Source organism: Emys orbicularis, chromosome 6, assembly GCF_028017835.1.
Source record: "Emys orbicularis isolate rEmyOrb1 chromosome 6, rEmyOrb1.hap1, whole genome shotgun sequence".
NCBI lineage: Eukaryota > Metazoa > Chordata > Testudines > Emydidae > Emys > Emys orbicularis.
The window spans coordinates 51017368-51032715 of NC_088688.1; the positions used below are offsets into that span (position 1 = coordinate 51017368).

At 39.8% G+C, this 15348-nt stretch overlaps 1 protein-coding gene across 1 annotated transcript in view; it reads left to right on the top strand.

Moving 5' to 3' along the window:
• RASGRF2 (Ras protein specific guanine nucleotide releasing factor 2) overlaps nt 1-15348 on the top strand; it is a 206388-nt gene that overhangs the window by 85726 nt on the left and 105314 nt on the right. The window contains exons 13-15 of the mRNA XM_065406010.1: nt 5319-5401; nt 7076-7324; nt 7595-7986. Coding sequence (XP_065262082.1) covers nt 5319-5401; nt 7076-7324; nt 7595-7986 — 724 coding nt within the window. The remainder of the gene's footprint in view (nt 1-5318; nt 5402-7075; nt 7325-7594; nt 7987-15348) is intronic.

Consider the following 15348-nt stretch of genomic DNA (forward strand, 5'->3'; position numbering starts at 1 on the left):
TCAGGAGGAAAATGTCTCCATTCCATTTCCATCTCATGCTATGTATATGTATCATATTCCATAGAGTAAGAGAATAAGATTAACTTGTTTTTTCCCCCACATTGATAAGAAAATTAGATGAATAGATATAATACACAAGTAAGAAATATGATAGCTTGCAGGTGATTCACTTTGTTGTGAATGAGTGAAAATGAAAAAGCATTAAAATATTTTAATGGTGTGGACATCATTTAAAAAGAGCATTATATTTTTACATCTAGGAAACCTGTTAAAGAATTGCTAGAAACCTTTTAGGGGCAGAGGTTGAATACACAGCAAAAGAGTTTGCACTTGCTTATACCATATCTGAATGTAGCCATAGGATTTACCTTTGATGATTGCATATAAAAATATGAGATGGCAATTTGAACTAGTGCCATCGTCCTGACTTAGAGCTCTCTCAGCCCTCTATTAATCACAAGGAATAATTGATTAGTGATCACCGCAAAGGCAAGTTTCAGTCTGAAATTTGATGTTCTCCTATAGTAACATTTCTGGTAAGTGAATCTGCTTAATATGTTTGAAATTGCTTTTTAAAAAAAGAAACCCTCTGAATTGTTTTGGTCTGGATAAACAGTTTTGGAATAAAATAAATAAGACGATAAATAAAATTTTGAAAAGACCTACGTGACTTAGGAGCCTAGGTCTCATTGAAAGTCAAGTGGCATTTAAACTTCCAAATGTCTAAGTCACTTACATGCTTTTGAAAATTTTATCCAGAGTTCTTACACTGGATGAATAACAATAAAGTAAAAATATATAGCTATAATATTGACCTATTTTTTTTCAGTTTCAAGAGCCAAATGTTTAAAGCTATAAATTCAAAGATCCTTTCAATGGCAGCTTCATGTAGCAGCAAAAAGACCTCATGTGAAAAATCACATGCATTGTAGGGATTGGTATAATTGCTTTAAAGCAGCAATGCAGTCTCAGGACCTCACATTCATATTTGTTTTATTGGTTTGGTGTAGTGAAAGAGATAATAAATAAAGGAGCCCAGGGAGAATGCCACAGAACTCCCACTAAGTTACAAGTTTTAGGATGAAAATTGAATAAGAATTGCCAAATCGGATCAGACTAGTAGGGTTTCTTGCCCAGTTTCTTGTCCATGACAGGGCTCAGGACCAGCGGCATAGAAACCCTGTAGTAGACAATTATTGACTAAACTGCCCATAAGTGATTTTTCCTCTTAACCCACTACTACTACTCTGAAGGTGGGCATGGGGCCATACTAATGGAAAGGGCAAACAATAAGAATCTTATCTTATTATTTCAGATGTGTGCAAAATTAATTAGGTGTGCAAAAATGTGCAGAGCTTGGCACTCAAATGAGCAATTTTATACTGAGTTGCCCTTAGTGCACATGATTAGTCTAGTTGTGTGCATAATCATGGGTATTGCACTTATAAATAAGGTGTGCAAATGCACACACACAACTTTAAATTTAGACCCTGAATTTTACTTTTCACTTAGTGAACAAATAAAGAAAATCAAAATGTATTGAGAAAGAAGAGCAAGTATGAGGAAATGAGTTGTTGGCAAATGCCAGTGCTATGATTGTTATATAGTTATCCACTCTACTGTTGCCATGGACAAGTTACTGAGCAAAAAATTAGCAATAATATGTCTTAGGAATCACAGAATCAGGAAGAAAAATTCACTCCTTCCGCATCAAGAACCGTTCCTAATTCTTTGCATCATTAAATAACTTTCACATACAGTATTTGTGGTGAGAACTGTTAGCCATATACTTTCACCTTTTACCTCAGCCAGCACTGATCTGAAGCATTGGTGTCTTTGTGTTTTTTCTCAACGGTGTATCTTAAGGCTTGTTTTTATTATTTATAGCATTGCCCTCTCCTGTCCTGTTTTGACAGTCTGGGCAGTGAACCCAGGCTACCAAGACTCTGAAAGAGCGACAACTGTAATATTTAAAATCTTGTTGTACCCAGTTTGTGCCTATGTGGAAGTAATGAGATCCATTAATTTGTTTTCAGATTGTCTTTTTGTGGAGTTAAAGAGCTTATTTAACTGATGGGTCTTTCCCAACTTCTGTATCCTCGGGAAGAGAAAGAGTTTGAATATAGCTTATTCTTTCCTGCTTTGCCTTTGTGCTGAAGTAAACATTCAGAGACTTTTCCCTACATTTTTATGTATCTCAAGAGAATGCCCAAAGACATCTTGCAAATTGTTGCTAGAAGGGCAAAGTCAAAGAATATGACAACTATAACTATACATAACCATCACTGCCAAGCTTTATATAACAAATGTCCTTCCTAAATAATAATTTATAATAATAACAATAATAAATTAATAGTAGGATATGGTAAGTCCATCACAGATAAGGGGTGAAATGAAATGGAGGTTCCCAATTCTAGGAGTAGAAAAACTTAGAAAGTTCTAGTTCTGATTGGACTTGGGCTTTGATGAAAATTTGCTGGTGATACTAGAACTTGCAGAAAGCCAAGCACCTGTTGCAACAATATGGAAATGGCAATTTATAAAAAGGTTGACAGTGTGCTTTAATACTATACTGAGCTACCTTATTATCAGTTTTTATTACTTTATGTATCACAGCACAGAACCTGCAGCTCTCTGAAATGAAAGGCCCAATCATGCTTGCCTTGCTTATATGAGTAGTCCCATTGAAGGGAATCAAGTGAATAAAGCTAGCAGAATTTGACATAAAGGGATGAATTCAGCTATTACCCCAGGATAAATTTGAATTAACTGCACTGACTGGTGAAACTAGGACAGAATTATGTCCCAAGTTTGTACTGAGTTTTATTACTGTAATGGGAAAAAACATCACTTCTGAATTTGTACATATTCATCTTAGTCTGACAGTGTCATCATTGACTTTTGACTTTAGAGCCATTACAAGAATACAATTATGAAATCTGTGAATGTAAAATAAGAATTGGAGGCTAGTGATTTGTTCAGGATTTTGGTAAAATACTTAGCATGAAATCTTGATCCCATTAAAGTCAATGGAAAGACTCCCAATGACTTCAGTGCTCCAGGATTTTACCCTTAGAGTTAGTAGCATATCAATTTACTGTATATTTTTGACATGCAAATGGCATAAGATTATTTGTTTCAGTTTGTTATTCAAGTTCTGTTTGTGTTTTTTCCTTACCTGGTTCCCAGTGATCACAGGTAGTGTAGTAATCACAGATACATTAATTTTGTGCAATGTTTTATGAAACAAATTCTTCTCGTGAAAAATATGCCATGTTAAAATGTGCTAATTCTGCCTGCATCTTTGTTAGTGCTGAGGAATACTGCCCTTTTCCTTGTTTTAACCTACTGAACCTCTTGCCTTATGGTCATATAGCCAAGACCAGCCTTAGGAAAAATGGTGCCCTGGGCAAATTTATGTTTTTGTGCCTCTGGCGCCTACTGCCTTCCTGGGCTCCCCTAATTGTTCCTGGCCCCCCGCTGCCTCCCCAGGCTTCTCCCCATTGTCCCCAGCCCCCACTGCCTCTCCCCCCACCATTGCCCCAAACTCCCTTCTGTGACCTTGCACCCCAAGCCTGCCCTTCTCCTTGCCTCTTAACCATGGCACCCTGGGCGGTCACCCACGTTGCCCACCTGTAAAGCCGGCACTGCCTACATCACAGCTGTCATCTTTTCAGCTAAGGACTGGACGTGTCTACCTGTGGAGACTGTCAATACCACTCCTTAATTGGCTAGAGGGGTCATGGGTGAATTGCATGAGGCACTTTCACCCCAGGAGCTAAAAAGGCGGCTGCTGCAACACTCCCAACTCATGCTAATCTGGACAGGAAAAAAATGGTTATTTCCATTAAATATATTATATTTTTGTATTTTTAATAACCCATTTGATAAAACCAGTACCAAAACGTTGACTGGTTTATACCCTGTAGATGAACTTTTCAAATCACAACAAAAAACTAATATACAAATAATGCACTTTATACATATGTGGATTTGGTATTAATAGATTTTAAGGCCAGACAAGGCCATTATTATCATCTAGTCTGACCTCCTGCATAACACAGGCCATTTGTTATGAGATGTTTCAAAGCCAGTACTTATATTCATTGTGCTTCCATTCAGTTCAATATATATTACCATGAAGGAGTAATATATATATACTTATGGCACTAGATGAATAAAATTAGAAAGCATCATAAAAACAGGAGGTCCATGTGGAGCTTACAGTTAGTAGGCATTGCAAGCCTAATCCAGTGGGAATGTCTCCATTGACTTCCATGGACATTTCATCAGCCCTGTAATTTCTATGCCCAAACCTTTTAAAGTATGTAGTGATGGATAGACTTGCAGATCTTATAAGGGACAGGCACTAGCTGCAGACCTTAAAGTTTCTTTAAGAAATCTCTACAAAGTTTGTCATTTATCTTTGGCTTAAGGGCACCTCAGAAATTATACTCTGTGGGTGAGATTCTGCACTGCACCTCTTAGAGAGGAAGCCCAGAGGGAAATGGGGTTTGCTGGCTTTAAGTCACCTTTGTGTCCTCCTGATCCTGGGCTGCATAATTTAGACAGCCCTGGGGTCTAAATTACAGCAGCCTCTCTGGACTACTCTTTGGGTTGCAGCAGTGCCCAGAACTTCTGCAGTGCTACGTGCTGCAGCTCCACCCCAGTCATACCCTTCCTGCCCCCAGCCCCAATCCCAGCACACCCTTTGTGCTAGGACTTGCAAGGGAGTCTTTAGAAGACAGCCATAACAGTGTCTTTCTTAGTGCCTGCACTGAGGAAATTTGCCCGTAGCTGGATCTAGGGCTCATAGAGCCTATTTACATCATTCTGGCCCTCTTACTGAGCATAAAGGGATCAGAGCAGGGCTGAGGATCTTGCCAAGCATGTCTATAAATCTTTCTAATTTCCTTGCAATACACCTAGGTTTATTGATCTTAAAAATACCACAGGGTACGTTGGAGGTGTTTTAATCTTGTTGAATCAAAGCATACTTCATTTACAGTTTAAAAACAGTTTTAGCTTATCAAACTGTGTAGACCAGTTCATCAGTTTGTGTACATTGGCGTAGATCCATTGACTTTAATGCATCAGTGGTGCAAAGTGAACTTGTCAGGGCAGACTGGAGAATCCCATCCATTGTAGTTTCTTCTTCATTGTTGTTAGCTTTATTTATTTAAAAAAAATCTATTTTAGCTATCTGTTCACACCCTCTGAGCACAATGTTTTAGGATTACAGCGATGAAGGAAAATGTGAAACTATATTCTTTTTACATTGTTTTCATTTCAATGATTCTTGACTTTCATTTTCACAGTGTGTTGACAATATAAGATGCAATGGTTTAATGACCATAGTGTTTGAAGAAAACTCTAAAGTCACTGTGCCACATATGATCAAGTAAGTGCAACAAATTTTTTACAGGGGAATAATGTAGGGTTTTATTATTATTATTATTATTGAAAGCTTAACATGATGGACAGATTGAAACTTTGAAATGTAACCATTTTGTACAGTTTTGTTGAATGGGATTAATCCTACATCCCAAAATATATACCATTTTAAAAGCTCATGATTTTGGGGGGGACCTGACTCATGATTTTTTCAGACTTTGGATTGACAGTACAGACTAGTATTCAGAAAAGCTCTAACTTTCAAGTTTTTCTGTAGTTGTGTGCATTCTTGTTCCTTCAGATGAATAAATGTAAAATGATTAGCTTTGAAGCATTATCATACCGGGAATATTTATTCTCTGTGATACTGCTCATGATTTTATTAATTACATTTTAAAATGTATGCAAAATTTAGGCAAGTACAAACAGGTACAGTTTGTCAATGTACTTCATTATAGCAGCTAAAATTTTTCTTTTCCTTGCTGTGCCCATCTTTGTGATGCCATAAATTTAACTGATCGCATCAAGGTAACATCATTAATTAGAAATACACTTCCCCCTTGTCCCCCCTCCCCCAGCGCTCTCTTTTAATCATTTATTTTTCCTAGAAATGTCACTTTTATTTGTAGGTAGCAATTTTCAGTACTTGATTTCAAAATCATAACATAGGAGTACCTCTGAGTTCCCTTACTCTTTCACATGTACATTATTTACCTTTATCCACTATAAATGTTAAGAAATAGAACAGAATATCAGTAGTCCTTTGTGACTACTGCCACTGGGTCATTTCTCCTTCTGGGCCTACATTGTACCAACAGGTCTCTCGGCAGCACCTTATATCAATGTTGCTCTCCCTTTCTGCACCTTGTTGTATGCAAAGGAGAGCATGTGGGTCTCTCTCTTTGGTACATATCAGGAGGATCAATATTAGGTTTGATACTTTTTCTTTACTGTCTAGAAATAATGGACTTTTTTCTTATTTTGATTTTTTTTAATGATTCTGCAATACAAACATTACTATTACCTATTTAGTGTTGACAGTGTGCTCAGCACTTTATGAAAAATAAAGAAAGATGTAGTCCCCATCCCAAAGAACTCACATTCTGAACAAGCCTGATAGGATAATACCAACATACCCGAGGTCAATATCATGTTTCAGAGATTTTGTCTCCTCTCTATTTGACTTTGCAAGTGTACTGATTTTTAAAGTGTGCTATTGTTTCAGATGTCTGCACTTGATGAATCAAACAATTTCTCTGCCACTTCAGTAAGAGCCTAACAAAGACAAATTGTGTTTTCCACTTAATGCAGGGAAGAAGTTAGGTGGAATATCTTGACTGTGGGTCCTAAGAGAACCAAAAGTGCTGCAGAAAAGATCAGCCAATGTTTTTAAAGGAACACTCAGCTTAGTCTACTCCTCTCTCCTGCAAATTTATTTTTTTGTAAAAACTGAACAAAATACAATTTTGCAAAATTGAATGTGACAAAAAGGTTTCATGATGTAAAATGAAATTTAGTGAAAGCATTTTTTAGCTTACATATTTTCCTGTAATGTTAGAAACCCAGAAAATACAGTATAGCTGAATTGAATTTATGGTGATGGGTGCATTAGAAATTATATATTTACAGGACAGTAAAGAAACTACTTTTTTGAAACTTGTTCTTATAATTTATTATGTAGATCTGATGCTCGTCTTCATAGAGATGACATTGATATCTGCTTCAGCAAAACATTAAATTCCTGCAAAGTGCCCCAAATTCGTTATGCAAGTGTGGAACGCCTCTTGGAGAGATTAACAGACTTGCGCTTTCTTAGTATTGATTTTCTTAATACTTTCCTGCATACTTACCGCATATTTACTACTGCAACCGTTGTACTGGAGAAACTCTCAGATATATACAAAAGGCCTTTCACCTCCATTCCAGTCAGGTAAACTCTGTTTCTTCTTCTGTCATGAGATTATTGTTAGAATGGTCCTTTTCCACCATGTAAATAATCAGAGGTAGTGGTGGATTGAGGGAATGGAACTTTTTTTTTTACAATACATGATGTATAAATATATTTTAGTTTTATGCCCTGGCCTTCAGGAGCAAATAATGTAAATATGTTGTTCACACAGAGTGCATTTGTGAATGTTTTTCATTAAATCTGTTTGTACTCACTAATATTAGTTTTGCTTTTTTTGTGTCTTACTCATAGGTCTTTGGAATTGTTTTTTGCTACCAGTCAAAACAACAGAGGAGAACACCTGGCTGATGGGAAGTCACCACATCTTTGTCGCAAATTCTCATCTCCTCCTCCACTGTCACTCTCTAGAACTTCCTCACCTGTCAAAACCAGAAAACTCTCATTGACTAATTCACCACTGAACTCAAGAATAGGGGCGTTAGATCTCTCTACTTCCTCTGTTGCCAGCAGTCCTACCTCAACTTACAGCCCAGCCACATCCCCACCACCCACTGCTAGCAAAGTACCACTGGACCTCAGCAAGGGCCCCTCCTCCCCCGAGCAAAGTCCTGGATCCATAGAAGAGAATTTAGAGAATCCTCGCATTGATCTGTGTAACAAGCTAAGAAGAAGCATTAGAAGAGGTATTATATAACTGCAGTATATTGAGTATTATATTGGCAAATATAGTAGTCACCAATATAAACTGAACACTTAGCAGATGACTGCAACCCAGTATCTGGGCTACAGTATATGTTTCCCACTGCTTAGTAAAGCAGTTCCTTTTTGACCCTTGAAAACATTTTTCAGTAATCAAGTGCTCATATCCTTATTTTTGTTATAGTAGATGTTTTGTTCACATTCCCAATGCTCCACTGTTTTTGCATCTGGTGTCACCCATAGGAATAGCAATATGGCAGAATGGAACACACCAACAATGGCCCTTCAAAGAACAGGGAGAAGAGTAAATGGGATTGTGGGGAAAGACTGCAACTATCCTGTGTGCCAAAGGGAACAGAAATTACTTAATGGAACCTTCCCTTGTACCTTCTTGAAGTAAATGTTGTAAGATATGCTCCCTTTGTGATACGACTTGTAAAGTATTCACTTAAAAAAGAAGGGTTCTGAACAATGTAAAGAACTCATCTGCTTTGACAAGTCTGCATGATAAGGTTAGCTCTGCTTTGAGTGTTTGTGCACATATATTTTCCACTGCAGGTATATGTGCACCTAGTACACACAAGTCAGAGACTTTTGCCAGAATTACCACTAGGCGGTGCACGTGCTGGCCTCATATGCAGAACCAAGGGCATAAAAAGGGGCATAGCCACTGCCGCCTTCTCAGTTTCTTCTTATTGCCTGTGGCAGGAGTTGAAGCTTTGCATAGGTCTTGAGCTTCTGTTAGCCAGCTTTAAGAAAGAGTTTCTCTTATTGTATATAGTTATAGTTGACTTAATGTTAGTTCTAGTATAGTTTAAGAGAGACGAGATAGGTAAGGTGATACTCTTTATTGGACCAACTTCTGTTAGAGGAAGAGACAAGCTTTCGATCTATACAGTTCTTCAAGTCTGGCAAAAGAAATCAGAGAGTCTGATCTGAGTACAAGTTGTGACAGATAATTAAGGATAAGGGGTAACACATGTTGTAGGAGATCACTTGAGATGGAGTGGGCAATACGAGTTAGATTGTTATGCAAAAGTGGTTTGAAGTAGGCCACTAAAGATTAGCAGGCAGGTGTATGTTACAGATGGTTTTAATGAGCCATGAAACCAGTGTTACCCCTTACAGACTCATAGACTTATAGACTTTAAGGTCAGAAGGGACCATTATGATCTTCTAGTCTGACCTCCTGCACAATGCAGGCCACAGAATCTCACCCACCCACTCCTGTAACAAACCCCTGACCTATGTTTGAGCTATTGAAGTCCTCAACTTGTGGTTTAAAGACTTCAAGGTGCAGAGAATCCTCCAGCAAGTGACCCATGCCCCACGCTGAAGAGGAAGGCGAAAACCTCCCAGTGCCTCTGCCAATCTGCCCTGGAGGAAAATTCCTTCCCGACCCCAAATATGGCAATCAGCTAAACTCTGAGCATGTGGACAAGACTCACCAGCCAGACACCCAAGAACGAATTCTCTGTAGTACCTCAGATCCCACCCTATCTAGTGTCCCATCACAGGCCATTGGGCATATTTACCGCTAATAGTTAAAGATCAATTAATTGCCAAAAATTATGCTATCATACCATCCCCTCCATAAATTTATCAAGCTTAGTCTTGAAGCCAGATATGTCTTTTGCCTCCACTGCTCCCCTTGAAAGGCTATTCCAGAACTTCACTCCTCTGATGGTTAGAAACCTTCGTCTAATTTCAAGTCTAAACTTCCTGATGGCCAGTTTATATCCATTTGTTCTTGTGTCCACATTGGTACTGAGCTTAAATAATTCCTCTCCCTCCCTGATATTTATCCCTCTGATATATTTATAGAGAGCAATCATATCTCCCCTCAGCCTTCTTTTGGTTAGGCCGAACAAGCCAAGCTCTTTGAGTCTCCTTTCATAAGACAGGTTTTCCATTCCTCGGATCATCCTAGTAGCCCTTCTCTGTACCTGTTCCAGTTTGAATTCATCCTTCTTAAACATGGGAGACCAGAACTGCACACAATATTCCAGATGAGGTCTCACCAGTGCCTTGTATAACGGTACTTAACTCTACTGGAAATACCTCGCCTGATGCATCCCAAGACCGCATTAGCTTTTTTCATGGCCATATCACATTGGCGGCTCATAGTCATCCTGTGATCAACCAATACTCTGAGGTCCTTCTCCTCCTCTGTTACTTCCAAGTGATGCGTCCCCAGTTTATAATAAAAAATCTTGTTATTAATCCCTAAATGCATGACCTTGCACTTTTCACTATTACATTTCATCCTATTACTATTAGTCCAGTTTACAAGGTCATCCAGATCTTCCTGTAGGATATCCCAGTCCCTCTCTCTATTGGGAATACCTCCCAGCTTCATGTCATCTGCAAACTTTATTAGCACATTCCCACTTTTTGTGCCAAGGTCAGTAATAAAAAGATTAAATAAGATTGGTCCCAAAACCAATCCCTGAGGAACTCCACTAGTAACCTCCTTCCAGCATGACCGTTCACCTTTCAGTATGACCCGTTGTAGTCTCCCCTTTAAAAACAAAACAAAACAAAACAAAAACCAGTTCCTTATCCACCTTTCAATTTTCATATTGAGCCCCATCTTTTCCAATTTAGCTAATAATTCCCCATGTGGAACCGTATCAAATGCCTTACTGAAATCGAGGTAAATTAGATTCACTGCGTTTCCTTTGTCTAAAAAATCAGTTACCTTCTCAAAGAAGATCAGGTTGGTTTGGCACAATCTACCTTTTGTAAAACCATGTTGTATTTTGTCCTAATTACCATTGACCTCAATGTCCTTAACTACTTTCTCCTTCAAATTTTTTTCCAAGACCTTGCATACTACAGATGTCAAACTAACAGGTCTGTTATTAAACGAATTACCTTTTTTTCCTTTCTTAAAAATAGGAACTACGTTAGCAATTCTCCAGTCATACGGTACAACCCCTGAATTTACAGATTCATTAAAAATTCTTGCTAATGGGCTTGCAATTTCATGTGCCAGTTCCTTTAATATTCTTGGATGAAGATTATCTGGGCCTCCTGATTTAGTCCCAATAAGCTGTTTGAGTTTGGCTTCTACCTCGGATGTGGTAATATCTACCTCTATATCCTCATTCCCATTTGTCATCCTGACATTATCCCTAAGCTCCTCATTAGCCTCATTAAAGACTGAGGCAAAGTATTTGTTTAGATATTGGGCCATGCCTAAATTATCCTTAACCTCCACTCCATCCTCAGTGTTTAGCGGTCCCACTTCGTCTTTCTTTGTTTTCTTCTTATTTATATGGCTATAGAACCTTTTACTATTGGTTTTAATTCCCTTTGCAAGGTCCAACTCTACATGGCTTTTGGCCTTTCTCACTTTATCCCTACATGTTCTGACCTCAGTAAGGTAGCTTTCCTTGCTGATCCCTCCCATCTTCCACTCCTTGTAGGCTTTCTGCTTTTTCTTAATCACCTCTCTGAGATGCTTGCTCATCCAGCTTGGTCTACAACTCCTGCCTATGAGATTTTTCCCCTTTCTTGGGATGCAGCCTTCTGATAGTTTCTGCAACCTTGACTTGAAGTAAATCCAGGCCTCCTCTGCCTTTAAATCCACAAGTTCTTCAATCCAATCCACTTCCCTAACTAATTTCCTTAATTTTTTTAAGTTAGCACTTTTGAAATCAAAAATCCTAGTCACAGATCTATTTTTGTTTATCCTTCCATTTAGTTTGAACTGAATTAGCTCATGATCGCTCGAAACAAGGTTGTCCCCTACAACCATTTCTTTTATGAGGTCATCACTACTCACCAAAACCAAATCTAAAATGGCATCCCCTCTTGTTGGTTCAGCAACTACTTGGTGAAGGAATCCATCAGCTATTGCATCCAGGAAAATCTCAGCCTATTATTATTACTAGCACTTGTCCTCCAGTCTATATCTGGGAAGTTAAAGTCTCCCATGATCACACAATTCCCATTAGTATTTACTTCATTAAAAACATTAAAGAGGTCTCTATCCATATCCAAATCAGATCCCAGCGGTCTATAGCACACCCCAAGCACTATCCCAGGGGAGGCTCTAGTAGCTTTCTTCCCCAATGTGATTTTTGCCCAGACAGACTCTGTCTTATCCATTCCATCACTTCTTATTTCTTTATAGTCTACCTCATCATTGATATACAATGCTACTCCACCACCTTTGCCTTTATTTCTGTTTTTCCTAAACAGCACATACCCTTCAATACCTGTACTCCAGTCATGACTACTATTCCACCATGTTTCTGTTATCCCTATAATATCTGGTTTCACTTCCTGCATCAATAGCTCTAGTTCCTCCATTTTGTTACCTAGGTTCCTTGCATTAGTGTACAAACATCTTAATTTTTGCTCTTTGGCTTCTCTCACATTCTTTACCCGATTAGGCACAGACATTCTACCGCCAGTATCACCTATTAGACTGGTATCTACACTACCCTTCCTCCTTATGTCCATTCTCATGCCCACGGCTGTATCCTTTCTTACTTTGTTTTCTTCCCTCTCAATGTTAAAATCCAGCGTAGAGATTACCTGGACATTTCCCAACCATCTCCCCCAAATTCCTAGTTTAAAGCTCTCTTAATCAGTTGTTCCAGCCTCCATCTTAGAAGTCTATTTCCCTCCCTACTCAGGTGAAGTCCATCCCGAGAGAACAGTCCTCTGTCCATGAATGCTTCCCAGTGGCCATACATCCCAAAGCCCTCCTTATAGCACCACTGCCTGAGCCATCTGTTGATCATTATAATCTTGTCACACCTTTGTTGCCCTTCTCTAGGAACAGGCAGAATTTTTGTCATTCAGAAATCCCCAGAATTTAAACAGTGTACCAGGTGTAGGGTTGTTTTCTCTGTCAGTGCCAGGCACAAAAGTTACCTAATTTGCTTAGGTGAGGGACATGTGAAGGACAAATGTCCTATCTATACCTCATTTCTGATGAGGACAAAGAAAGAGGAATTTCTTTCTTAAAGCTCATCTTCTCAAACAGGCAATGTATCCTTGTTCAGAGTCTGAACCTAACCATGAGAGAAAGGAGAGTTCTCCATGAGCAGTGCCCGTCCAGCTTCCCAGGCTCCAAAGCTAGATTCAGGTGAGAGATGTCATTCTCTTCCTTTTCTATGGTCTTCCTGAAGTGCTCAAAATCATAAGAGACTGATAGACTATTGAAGTCTCACTATTCATCCCACAAAAAGGCACTAAAAAGTATCCTAGTGCTGAGTCAAGGTCTGGTTGTAAGCACCAACACTCACCGAGACTCTTGACTTTGGTGCTTTCATCTTTACTGGCGAGATCTTCAACCCCGGAACCGTTTTGGCAACTGTGCACTCACCTCCACTCTTTGTGCCATCGATGCTGCAGGTGTTTCTCGTGACAAAAGCTTTGTTGTGTCTCCCTCTGCTGGAGTCACCTTTGCTACATCATCCAAGTCCAATCAGAGTTGCCTGAAACTATGTGTACCACCAACATTGTTTACCACCAGAGACCATCAATTCATCCTGCATCTTCAGTGTAGCCTGCATCAGTTCCGCCAGCATTGTCAACATCAACTCATCCTTTAGCATTCTACCTGTCTCATCTATTTCCACTGTCACTGTCAGATACTTCATTGATGTTGATATCTTTGGGGCAATGACATTTATCACCAGTGCCAAGACCACCACCAATACTCATAGGAACTTCTCCCGCCTTCATTGAGGAGAGTTATATATCCTTTTCTGCAGACTCTGAGCATGGTAGACCTATATCTCCTCCAAGCTCTTTCAGATCTCTGTATAGATCACACTCTAGGGACACTCAAACTACAAAGCAAGACCAGTTTTCTCATAAAAATACCCTGCTGTGGTGCTCACCACCATGGGCAGTACAAAAACTGGACTACCCCATTGGCTATTTTAAGAACATAAGAATGGCCATACTGGGTCAGACCAGCCCAGCCCAGTATGGCCATACTGGGTCAGACCAGCCCAGCCCAGTATGGCCAGATGGGCTGGTCCATCCAGCCCAGTATCCTGTCTACCGACTGTGGCCAAAGCCCTCTGGATCTCTGTCAGCTACACAGTCCAGAAGGAAGTTTCCTTCTCCAGTTCCGTGGCTACTAGAGAAGATCTTCCTTTAGAACCACAATGTCCCTCCATATTGAAGCCCACAGAGCAGGTGGAAGCAAGAGAGAAACCCTAGGTATCCCCCGCCCTATATTCCTTCCTCTTCTCTGGAGGAGACCATCACTTCTGAGTCAACATCACCTCCCCCTGAAGACTTTAAGGTCTTTGAAGACGCATGAGGGGAATGGCTACTTCTTTGCAGGAGGAATTTGTGCAAGACAATCCAGACAATCTATTAGATATCCTGCAGACTTCAGCCCCAGGAAGGGTTGTCCTTCTCATTAATGAAGCTTGCTAGAACCTGGTAAGACCCTTTGGCAGACATCGGCTTCTATTGTACCCACTGCTAAACATGTAGATAGATGATATTATGTTCCCCAACCAGAATATGATTATTTCTTCACCCACTCTGACCCAGATTCTCAGTAGTGATGGCAGAAAATGAATAATTGAAGTAGTTGCACCCAAAGGCTACCCTGAAGGATAATGAGTTTAAGAGATGGAATTATACAAGAGAAATGCCTATACCACTGTGAGCCTTCCTATGAGGGTGTCAAATTATCATGCAGTGTCAAATTATACTTTTATTAATTGGTCAGCAATTTCAAAATTTGCAAACAAGTTGCCTGAAGAATATAAAGAATGGTTCTTGGCCATAGTTTCCACAGGACACCTCACTGCCTGGACATCCATCCGGGTCGGCTATTGGCACGTCCAACATAGCTTCATGTTCAGTGGCAACAGACATCTCGATGAGACACTCTTCTTGGTAGCAGGCCTCTAGCATCCCAAGAAAGCTCCAAAATACAATAGAAGACCTGCTGCTTGAGGGCACTAAGCTATTTCTCAAAAGACTGATGACCCCATGCACACATTAAAAGAGTCTCATGTGACTCTTCAAAGAAGAAACAGTTCAAACCATAAACCTTATTACTGTATCAGCCGAGACTTCAGGAAGTCTCTAGATGGAGATGTAAGCCTCCTAGGCATTGCCTATCATTATCGTCTACAGCAGGTCCTTCTCACCAGGCTTTGTCTTCAAAGCAGTTAATCGAGGACAGCATACTTACCGTATCTCATCTCCAGTTTTTAGATACCTCTCCCACAGGCGCCAACTTTCCAAAGTGCCGGAGGGTGCTCGACCCCCGACTCTGCCCCAAGCCCTGACCCCACTCCATCCCTTTCCTCAAGGCCCCACCCCTGCCCCGCCTCTTCCTGCACAGTTCTGCC